Source organism: Neomonachus schauinslandi, chromosome 14, assembly GCF_002201575.2.
Source record: "Neomonachus schauinslandi chromosome 14, ASM220157v2, whole genome shotgun sequence".
NCBI lineage: Eukaryota > Metazoa > Chordata > Mammalia > Carnivora > Phocidae > Neomonachus > Neomonachus schauinslandi.
The window spans coordinates 85,127,167-85,138,888 of record NC_058416.1 but is presented as its reverse complement, the minus strand read 5'-3'; the positions used below and the strand labels follow the sequence as shown (position 1 = coordinate 85,138,888).

At 53.4% G+C, this 11,722-nt stretch overlaps 1 protein-coding gene across 1 annotated transcript; it reads left to right on the top strand.

The window, feature by feature from the left end:
- Positions 1–939: 939 nt before the first annotated feature.
- On the top strand, positions 940–10,257 carry HPD (4-hydroxyphenylpyruvate dioxygenase). The gene is made up of 11 exons (XM_021698634.1): positions 940–1,035; positions 1,617–1,659; positions 1,854–1,936; positions 2,877–2,966; positions 4,476–4,579; positions 5,210–5,287; positions 5,822–5,984; positions 6,119–6,190; positions 7,543–7,665; positions 9,933–10,049; positions 10,147–10,257. The coding sequence occupies exons 1-11, from the start codon at positions 955–957 to the stop codon at positions 10,255–10,257; spliced, it is 1,065 nt and encodes a 354-aa protein (XP_021554309.1). The 5' UTR covers positions 940–954.
- Positions 10,258–11,722: the final 1,465 nt, after the last annotated feature.

Here is an 11,722-nt window from a genome sequence, read left to right as displayed (position 1 = left end):
TGGTTACGCGACTGCCTTCGGCTCAGGTCATGATCCTGGAGTCCCTGGATTGAGTCCCGCATCGGGCTCCCTGCTCGGCAGGGAGTCTGCTTCTCCCTCTGACCCTCCCCCCTCTCATGTGCTCTCTCTCATTCTCTCTCAAATAAATAAACAAAATCTTTAAAAAAAAAAAAAAGAGTCGCATGCTCTACTAACAGAGCTAGCCAGGTGACCCTGGAAGTTCTTTCTAAGGTTTAACTTAAATCCGTGTTGCTGTAGCAGACAGCAGTTCCACTCTGTGAAATCTGGGCAGGCCTCCCAAGGGGACTTTCCGATTCCCAACATCCAGGAGCTTGACTTCTCCATTGGAAACCTCTTTTGAGGCTTGGCAAGGCTGCAGGGTGTTTGGCTTCTCAGTTTTGGAATTAAGGCTGGGACAAGGAGAGTGGTTAGGGGACACCTCTCCATCCACACTTTTCTAAACCTACTTCCAGAGACTTAGCTTCTCCCCTTCTCTCCTCCTGCAGCCTCAGAGAGGCCGATTCCTTCATTTCCACTCCGTGACCTTCTGGGTTGGCAACGCCAAGCAGGTAAAAGCTGGGGCCAGGTATTAGAGTGGGCGGAGGGCGGGCCAGAGGGCCTCCTGGACAAGGGCGGTTCCCTGGCTGGGCCTGTGATTCGCCGCTGTGTGGGGAGGATCAGAGCCAGCGTTGGGACCATCCCAGAAATACAGACACTCTTTAGATCCTAATTACACAATCAGGGCCTCGGACCCCAGCAGGAAACCTATCTGGTGTCAGAATGGGCCAGGGAGCCGCCTTTCTTCCCAGGACGGACTCTGTCCCTGGGGCAACAGGGCAGCTAGGCCAATGGGGACTGGAGGCTTCAACCGGGGGGGGGGGGGTCCCCCAGGCTGGCCCTCGGGAACCCGGTGGCAACTCTCTGATTCAGGCTGCGTCATTCTATTGCAACAAGATGGGCTTTGAACCACTAGCCTACAAAGGCCTGGAGACGGGTTCCCGGGAGGTAGTCAGCCATGTGATCAAGCAAGGCAAGGTAAGTCCCCACCCCAGGACCCCACTCACCCAGGCCAGCCTCTCTGTCCCTGCTGGTCTCTGAGCCTCCTAAGGGCTCTGGTGCTTGTGGGTGAAGTAGACCAGGAGGCCCTTTCCCCAGGCCCACCTGGTTCTCTCCCAGGATGTCTGGTGAGGATAAGGGAGCATGAACTGAGAGCCCCCACCAGCACCTCCTTTGGCACCTTCGTACAACAGACCACAGAGACCTTAGTCTCATCTCCTTCTCGGCCTGGCCCCACTCTGGCCTCACAGATGTTTGGGAGAAGTTGACAGAGGCCTTAGACATCAAAGCTGAAAGTCTGACTAGTGCCCTGATCCCTGGGAATCCTGGGGCTCTCTCCCATGGGGGGGCCTGAACAACAGCTCATCTCAGAGGGGAAGCTGAGGCAGAGAAGGGGCTGGAACCCAGGGTCAAGGAGTCCTTCCGGGCTGGGAGGGGCGATCTGATCTGAATGCCCCACTGGGGTGTCTCACAGGTGGGTGGGGAGGAGGGGATGGGGGTGCACCTCCACATGCTGGCCTGAGCCACCAGCTACACCTCCTTTCTCCTCTCTGCCTTAGATTGTGTTTGTCTTCTCCTCCGCCCTCAACCCCTGGAACAAAGGTGAGGAAGCCCAGGGGGTTCAGGGTGCCAGGAAGTGAAGACATGCTATTGTGGGTTGTGGTTGGGCTCAGGGACTAGGGAGTGGGTCTGGTTCAGCAAGGGTTCCCCAGCCTAGAAGAAGATGGAGCCCAGAGGCTGACAGAGAGGTGAGGGAGCCATGACTCCAGCACCATGACCTCCCCTACCGGCCACAGAGATGGGCGACCACCTGGTAAAACACGGTGACGGAGTGAAAGACATCGCTTTTGAGGTGGAGGACTGTGACTACATCGTTCAGGTGAGCCCGCACCTGGGCTGCCCTCTGCCTGCCACGGGGAGCCCTGCGGGTCAGGGCTGGAGGACCCGCCATGTTGGAGTGACAAGCCCAGACACTGGTGTGATGCACACCCGAGTTCCAGGGATGCCCTGGCCCTTGCTAGCTGCATGTCCTCTCACTGAGCCTCAGTTTCCACATCTGTAAAACGGACAACCACAGCACCTACCTCACTGGGTGGACACAGAGGACCTGAGACCATAATTACCACTTCTTGAGCACGACTCTGAACCAAACACCATATTCAAGAAGCAGCTTAGAGGTTCAGAGCATAGAAGCCAGAGGCCCACTGCCCAGGTCTGAATCTTATTATCTGTGAGACTTTGGGCAAGTGACTTAACTTCTCTGTGCCTATAGATCTCATCACCTATAGAACGGAGACAAGAACAGTACCTTTCCTGTAATGTTGCTGTGAGGAAGATGGAGTTTGGTAAATACCATCACCAATGCCTGACATGTGATAAGCATAGCCATGCAGTAAGGTTTCGCTACATAAAGGCATGAGCCATGCATGGAAGGCACCCCGCAGAGGGTCTGACACACAGCAGGTTCTCAGTCAATGGGAGGGGTTCTTCTATCCCACCGCCTGGTTTACAGATGGGGAAGTTGAGGACTGGAGAGGGGGAAGGGCCAGAGTGAGTTAGCAGAGGTGGGACACACCCCCACGCCCCCCTGGTTTGTCTCTCATAGCTCCAACTCTGGGCCTGGGCCTCAGTTTCCCTATTTGCCAAACAGGCACAAGGCACGGGTGTCAGGGGCAACAGCTGAAGCTGGCTGTCATTCCTGCCTGGGTCTGGGAAAGCAGGATGAGCCTGTGGCAGGACGAGGCAGGACCACGGGGCAGCCAGCCAGGGCTCCGGGAGGGTCCAGCACTTACTGCCTCCCTGACCCATCTTCTCTGCAGAAAGCCCGGGAACAGGGCGCCAAAATCGTGCGGGAGCCCTGGATAGAGCAAGATAAGTTTGGGAAGGTGAAATTGGCCGTGTTGCAGACGGTGAGTTCGCTTCGGTGCCCCTACCCCTCCTGCTGTCAGCTCCCCTGAGATGCCAGGATCCCCACCCCCATCCCCACCCCCACTCCCTCATGCCATCCCACCCTGGTGCCTTGAAGCAGATATTCTCCTCTAAGTCTCACTGCCTGTAATGCTTGGCCAGTGTGCAGAGGCTGATGGGAGCTACCAGTCCCCCCCTGATGCTTCCCTTCCTACCCTGTGGACGGGGAGAGTGTGGGGGCAGGTGGCAATGACAACACAGGGGTGTAAACTGAGGACAAGGGCTTTGAAGAAGGGGGCGAGTGGGGTCTGGGGAAGACTTTGGGCAAAGCACTCCACCTCTCTGGGACTCTGTTTAAATGAGCAAGGACTGCAGCTGGACCATCTGTGTGGCCTGAGAATGCTACTTAACCGTTTCTTCAACTATAACCCCATCCAGGGTCATTGCAAGGCTCAAGTGAGATCATTCCTGCACAGCGTTTAGAACAACGGTACCTGGTATATCACAGACATGCAGCAAAGATTCCCAAGTCTGTGTTACTGTCATACAGAGATGACCACAGGTCCCACCTCCTCAAGGTTAAATACAATTTAAAGATTGTTAACATGATTGAAAAAAAAAAACAAAAAACCTTTTTTTAAAAAAGATCTTGGGGCGCCTCGGTGGCTCAGTCGTTAAGCATCTGCCTTTGGCTCAGGTCATGATCCCAGGGTCCTGGGATCGAGCCCCATCGGGCTCCCTGCTCCACGGGGAGCCTGCTTCTCCCTCCCCCACTCCCCCTGCTTGTGTTCCCTCTCTCTCTGTGTCTCTCTCTGTCAAGTAAATAAACAAAATCTTTAAAAATAAATAAATAAGATCTTGTTTTATTTTTTAAAGATTTTATTTATTTATTTATTGAGAGTGGGGAGAGGCAGAGAGAGAATCTCAAGCAGACTCTGTGCTGAGCAGGGAGCCCAACACGGGGCTTGATCCCACGACCCTGAGATCATGACCTGAACCGAAATCAAGAGCCAGTTCCTTAACCAACTGAGCCACCCAAGCGCCCCCATAAGATTTTATTTTAAGTAATGTCTACACCCAACGTGGGGCTTGAACTCACAATGCCGAGATTAAGAGTCTCACACTCCACCGGTGGAGCCAGCCAGGCGCCCCAGAACCCTTTGATATAATTTGAGCCAGTGCCCTCATCATTCTCACTTAGTCAATACATTTGTACTGAGCACCTACAATGAGCCAGGCACTGTCCTAGATGCTGAGGATCCCATGATGAGCAAAATAGTGTCCCTGCCCTCACAGAGATTCTGGTCCCATGGGGCAGGCAGACAGTCAAAGAAAGTCCCAAACAAATGACAGACTGCAATTCATTTCAGAGAGGGGAAGTGACTTGCCCAAGATCACAGACAGAGTTAGGGTCAGACCCGGGGTGGAACCGTGTGGGCACCGGGAGATGTGGCCCAGTCTTGGCGGGGATGGGACCACAGGGGCCAAGCCTGGTTGTTTTCTACCCATAGTATGGGGACACCACACACACCCTGGTGGAAAAGATGAACTATAGCGGCCGGTTCTTGCCTGGATTCGAGACCCCAGCATCTGTGGACCCCCTACTTTCCAAGCTGTGAGTGCCCCTCGGGCTTGGGGGGGTATAGAAAGTCCTGAGGGTGGTGGAAAGCAATGCCCTGATCCTCCATGCAGACTGGGCTTCTCTGAGGGGCAGAGCATCTGGGAGGCTGCTGGGGGACTCCTGAGGGTCACTAAGGGGTGGCTTGAAGAGGCAACACAGAGGTTAAGCACCTAGGCTCTGGAACCAACTGCGTGGGCTCAAACCCCGGCTCTGTCATTTTTTTTTAAAGATTTTATTTATTTGAGAGAGAGAGAGAGAGCATGAGCCAGAGGGAGGGGCAGAGGGAGAGGGAGAAGCAGACTCCCCACTGAGCAGGGAACCCAATGCGGGGCCCAATCCCAGGACCCTGAGATCATGACCTGAGCCGAAGGCAGACGCTTAACTGACTGAGCCCCACAGGCGCCCTATGGCTGTGTCATTTTCTAGCTATTTAATCTCCGTATTTATTTTATTCCTCTCTGCCTCAGTTCCCCATCTGTAAAATGGGACTAGTAATAGCGTGAAAGTCAACACCAGTAAGGTGGCTCTAGAACATGCTATGTCACAGTGAGTGGCTACTGTGGGGAGGGGGAGATTTAGGAAGTAGCCCTCTCCTCACCTCCTGATGGCTTCCTCCCCCGAAAGGCCTAGCTGCAGTCTCGAGATGATCGACCACATTGTGGGAAACCAGCCTGATCAGGAGATGGTGTCTGCCTCCGAGTGGTGAGTCCCTGGCCCAACCCCTCACTGCAAAGGAGACAGGTCCGCTCCCCAGTTCTTTTCTCGAGACACTGGACTGAGAAATGGAGCACAAGGGCGAGGGAGCTTAGCTTGATGCCCCTGAGTCATCTGTTCCCTGAGGATCAGAGCCTTTAAGGCTCAAAGGGACCCACGGGTCCTCCTCTGAGGACCCTTGGGGAAGGTTGGCACAGAGGGCGTCACAGTCCAGGGAGACCTGGAGGAAGTCTGTCGCTTCCCCAAACAGCACCCTTGCGCAAATGAGAAGTGCCCTTCTGAAAGGGCACTTCTCTCGGTCGGACCCTTGCCATACCACACAGATCTTGTTACAAGACACTTCACGTCCACCCGAAGGAAAATGGTCAGAATCAAGGTACAGGCGTTCAGTGGGTATGAGATGAATGGTGGTTCCTTTCTGGAGGCTGCTCAGGGGACAAATTCTGGAAGGTGGAAGTAGGGGCAAGGAGCCAGTCCCTGGCAGGCACACAGAGCCAACGTGTCCTTATGGCCACCCCACAGGTACCTGAAGAATCTGCAGTTTCACCGGTTCTGGTCTGTGGATGACACACAGGTGCACACAGAATACAGCTCTCTGCGCTCCATCGTGGTGGCCAATTTTGAGGAGTCCATCAAGATGCCCATTAATGAGCCAGCACCAGGGAAGAAGAAATCTCAGATCCAGGTGGGGCCTTCCCTGGACTCCGGGGGCCTGGCTGGGGAAGAAGAAAGCAGGGAAGAGCTTTGAAGCCTCCTGAGGAGGCAGGAATATGGGTGACAGGAGCCAATGACCGTGTTTGCCTTGTTTCCCTCCCCCAGGAATATGTGGACTATAACGGGGGCGCTGGGGTCCAGCACATTGCTCTCAAGACCCAAGACATCATCACAGCGGTGAGAAGCTCATTCCTGGTCCTAATTCACCTTTCATCTAGCTCCAGAGCCAAAATGGAGGAGGGAGTGGGGGGCGGGTAGTGGCAATCCTCGGCCGCCTTGGCCAGCCCAGATGGCTGACTAGGCTCTCTTACTGGTTCCTGCCACTCAAGTGCAGGCACATTCCCACCCCAGAGAGTTCCCTTTCCCTGCTGGCTTTAAAAGTAGCAGGTGCCAGAGTAAAAGAGGAAGCCTGGATTCTAGTCCTAGTTCTGCAAGTGACTTGCTGTGTGTCCCCTGGGGGATTCAGCCCCCTCTCTGGGCTTCAGCTGCCTCACCTTGAAAATGAGGATTTTAGGCTACAAGATTGACTAGGTCCTTTGAGCCAAGTTAAATGCGCAGACTCTGTGGAACCGGCCTATTCCTAAGGCAGCAGTATATCAAAGTGGACACGAGCCTGACTGTCCCTTTCCGTCCTGGCCTAACCAAGAATTCACTGCATGACCTTGGCAATTTCACCCATTCATTCACCCACTCAGTAGATGTGTACTGGGCACCTACTATGTGTATCGGGCACCCTTTTAGGTACTTGGGATACATGAGCAGACAAAACAATAGTCTCTGCTTTAGTGAAGGCAGAAAACAAAACAAGGAATATACATGTGCTAGATGGTGTGAGTGCTCTGGAGGAAAACCAAGCAGGGCAATGGGAGAGGGAGGGTGAAGGACACTGCACGTTTAAACAGGGCGGTCACGAAAGGCCACATTGAGAAGGAGACATCTGAGAACACAGAGTTGGAAGGAGGGAAGCATGTAGACAACTGGGAAACGTGCCCTGAGAGTAGAAGCGACAGGCAGGGCAGAGGAAGGCTGGAGGCACAGCAAGGAGATCAGTGTGGCTGGAACAGAATGAGCAAGGACGAGGGGGTAGGAGGTGAGGTCAGAAGGTGGGAGTGAGGACAGATGGTAAGGGCTTTGAATGTGACTCTGAGACAAGACACCACTGTGGGGTAAGCAGAGGAGTGGCGTGATTTGACCTGTGTTTTTAAATAAAATCACTCTGGCTACAATGTTGAGAATAGATATTTAATCTCTTGATGCCTCAGTTTCCCCAACTATGAAATGGGGATAATAATTGTCCAGATACCTCAAAAAGTGACTGCATGGACATAATGAGGCAATACACGGAAAGTGCTTGGGAGGCAGGCACATGATGAGAATTCGGTAAACGTGAGCCATGGCTGTTCTTCTAACCGGGCCCACAAGGGGACTAGCAGGCAGGGGAAACTAGGATAGGGACTCTGCCTCCTCCTGGCTAGTGGTGTTGAGCGTGGAGAGAGGAGGAGACTGACCTTGACCCTTCCTTGAGACAGATTCGCCACTTGAGAGAGAGAGGCATGGAGTTCTTGGCTGTTCCACCAACGTACTACAAACAACTTCGGGAGAAGCTCAAGTCGGCCAAGATCCGAGTGAAGGAGAGTATTGATACCCTGGAGGTGAGGCTAGTGCAGGATCCTTGAGTTTGAGCTGGGGACAATGAGCCCTGAGTTCCATCTCGCCTCACAAACACTGTCCATGCGCCTACCCTGAATTAGGCATTGGGACACCGAAGGAAAACCAGACCAGGTCCCCACGATCATGGGACTTGCAGTCTGGTGGGGAGGTAGATGACAGGCAACTAAATAAATAATAACACAAACACCATCGGAGAGTTGATGCCGTGCAGAAAGTTAAAACAGGCTACGTCGGAGAGTGACCTGGGGCTACTTCACCAGAGGTGATCTGGGAGGGCCTCTCTGAGGAGTTGACTTTTCAGTGAACTCTAAACAATCAGGGGGAGATGGCTGTGTGAAGCTAGGGGAAAGACAGTCCTGGTGAGTCAGGAGCAAGCTCCAAGTGTCTGAGGAACAGAAAGAAGGCAAGAATGGATGAAAGGAAGTATTTGAGGACTGGCCTAGGTCACTGAGGTAGGCAGGGGCTGATTCCTCTTATAGCCTCTTTAGGAGTTTGGATTTTGTTCTTCTGTGGCCAGACACCACTGGAGGATTTTGTTTTGGTTTGGTGGTGTTTTGTTTTTGTTTTTAACAGCTTTATTGATATAAAAGTCACATAACATATAAGGCACTCTTCTAAAGTTTTTTTTTTTTGGCAGAGAGAGAGAGAGACACACACACACAGCGAGAGAGGGAACACAAGTAGGGGGAGTGGGAGAGGGAGAAGCAGGCTTCCCACTGAGCAGGGAGCCCGATGTGGGACTCGATCCCAAGACCCCGGGATCATGACCTGAGCCGAAGGCAGACGCTTAACTACTGAGCCACCAACGCGCCCCTAAAGCACTCTTTTAAATTCAGGGCACCTGGGTGGTTCAGTCAGTTGAACGTCTGCCTTCGGCTCTGGGCATGATCCTGGGGTCCCGGGATGGGATCAAGCCCCAGGTCGGGCTCCCAGCTCAGCTGCTCAGTGGGGCTCTCTGCTCAGCAAGGAGTCTACTTCTCCCTCTCCCTCTGCCCCTCCCCCCACTCCTTCTCTCTCTCTCTCAAATAATTAAAATCTTTTTAAAAAACTTTAAAAAATATGGGGTGCCTGGGTGGCTCAGTTGGTTAAGCGACTGCCTTCGGCTCAGGTCATGGTCCTGGAGTCCTAGGATCGAGTCCCGCGTCAGGCTCCCTGCTCGGCGGGGAGTCTGCTTCTCCCTCTGACCCTCCCCCCCTCATGCTCTCTCTCTATCTCATTCTCTCTCTCAAATAAATAAATAAAATATTTTAAAAAATAAAAACTTTAAAAAATAAAGTGCACCATGCAGTGGTTTTTAGCTATTCATTATGTTGTGCAGCTATCATCAAAATCAATTTTAGAACATTTTCATCACCTGAAACTTCACACCCTTCATCACCTCCCAGTCCCTCCATTACCCACCCCCCGCCCCGCTCCCTGCAGTCCTAGGCAAGCATTCATCTGTCTTCTGTTTCTATAGATTTGCCTATTCTGAACTTGTCATAAAGACGGAATCATGCACTATGGGATCTTTTGTGTCTGGCTTCTCTCACGGAGCATCATGTTTGCAAGGTGCATCCAGGTTGTAGCAGGTGTCCGCACTTCCTTCCTCTTTGTGGCTGAATCACAGCCCATTGTGTGGGTATATCACATTTTTCTTATCTATTCATCAGTTGATGGACATTGGGTTGTTTCCGCTTTTTGGCTATTACTGTGAGTAATGCTGCTGTAATCATTCGTATACAAGTTTTTGTGTGGACCTGTGTTTTTAATTCTCTTGGGATTATACCTAGGAGTGGAACTGCCAGGTTAGAGGTAACCCTATGTTTAACCTTTTGAGGAATCGCCAGTTTTCTCCCCGGGCTGCAAGCATTTTACATTCCACCAGTAACATAGGAGGGTTCTGATTTCCACTGGAGGACTGTAAACAGGGGAACGACATGATCTGATTTTTAAAAGATCCCTTGGGGTGTCTGTGGGGAGGATAGACTGTAAAGAGGCAAGAGGGAAGCAGTGGGACCTGTGCAGAGACCACTGGGGTGGGTGATCCAGGACAGCCTTGACGGTGGCTTACACACGGACTGTGGCGGGCAGGTGGTAACAGGAGAATTTAGGGATCTATTTGGAGGCGTCTGGAACTGCGGGAGAATGGGATCTTTTCTTGACTTTCGGGTGCAGGAGCTCTGACGGGCTTTCTAAAGACTCCACCGTGCCCGACTGGAGTGTGGGCCAGCCGCCCCTCTAACCCAGCCTCCTGTCTCCTACCTAGGAGCTGAAAATCCTGGTAGACTACGACGAGAAAGGCTACCTCTTGCAGATCTTCACCAAGCCCATGCAGGATCGGCCCACGCTCTTCCTGGAAGTCATCCAGCGCCACAATCACCAGGTACGAGCTATTCCCGACAAGCCCCCGAAGCCAGGCAGGGTAGCACGGTGGGCTTTCTCTAGACCCGCAGCTCACCTTCTTCTCTCTCCCGCTCCAGGGTTTTGGAGCCGGCAACTTCAACTCACTGTTCAAGGCTTTCGAGGAGGAGCAGGACCTGCGGGGCAACCTCACCGACTTGGAGAACACCCGGACCCTACCGGGCATGTAGGCCCTGAAGGCCCAGCGGCCCCACCGTGGCCCCACCGTGGCCCCACCGTGGCCCCACCGTGGCCCCACCGTGGCCCCACCATGGCCCCACCGCGTGGCCCCGCCCACCCGCAGGCGTGCGGTGGGCCACGCCCTCAGTCCTGGAACACGCCCACCCCACGGACCCTGAACTGCAAGCCTTCCTTACTGGCCACTCTCTCTAGGCCCCGCCCGCCAGCCGGTACACCCAGGCGCTGACCACGCCCCCCACGGTTGGGCCCCTCCCTGCTCCCGCCCTCCGGAATAAAGCGGACCGGGGTCCTGTGAGAGGTCTTGATGTTTGCGCCGTGCTGGGGCAGTGACGCCCCTCGGCCTGCAGGGGGAGCTCAGGGCCGCAGCACTGCGGGAGGCGTCCGCGTTCTTGCTTCGGAGCCAGGCCCAAGCCCGGGAGGCGCTGAGTGCAAGCGTTTTGCTAAGTGGGACCGCGCCGGTCAGGGAGAATTCTGGAACCAAGGGGTGCAGAGGGCTGATACGCTAGAGGGGAAGACAGTATCATTTCACAGAGGGTTATGAAGATAAAGCGGTGATGATGAGATTGTGTGAAGGTAAAACTGGGAGGGGTGCTAATTTCGGTGGAGAGAAAGCCCCTCTGGAGAGAGGACATTTGGGAACTAGCCACGGAAAAACCTGGGGAAAGAGCATACCCAGGAAGGGTAGCAGGCCTTGAGGTGAAACCGTGCTTGGCAGCATCCCGTCTGATGGCTTTATGATATCTCCCCAAGTTTGCTGCTCTGCGCCCAAACTTCTGGGCACGGGAGAGAGGAAGGTGTTAGCCAAGGAACTTTGGGGCACATCCCTGCTCAGCAACCTAGGGACATGGTTCCTGGTCTGAGAAGTAGAGCAGGTGTGTGTGTGGGGGGGGTGGCTCTGAGCCCCTCAGCTTCTGCCCTCGAGTTCTAAAAACTGGAGAAAGGAACTGGGGGTAAATTGGGTCTCTTCTGCTTCTGATACTTGCCCAGCCCTTCCTGCGGGTGAGTCAGCTCAGAACCCGGAGCAGGCGGATCTGAGCATAAGGAAAAATTCTAAGTTGGTACAATAGAGGAATTTGGGGATTCCCCCCGCCGCAGATTATAGAAGTCAGGGTTTCTGGGATCATGAACTTAAGAAATGAAAAGAACAGCAGTGAGAAGCCAGAGGAACAATGACAACCCCAGTTAAAAATACCCTCCCTCCACTTTCCCATGGCTTATGCAAAGCAGAGAAATTCTGTATCTCAGAAGGTTGCAAACTGGTGGCTCATGGGCCAAATCTGGCTCACAGATGTATTTTATTTAGTCTGTATAGTTTTAAACAAATGTGAGTCATCATTTCAGAAAGTTGGGATACTTCACATACAAATTCTAGGATTCTGGTTCTTCTTGGAAGAACCAGGCCGTTCTGGGCTTGCCTTCCTATGCAGTAACAATCAGCTGGTGCCAGGTGGTGGG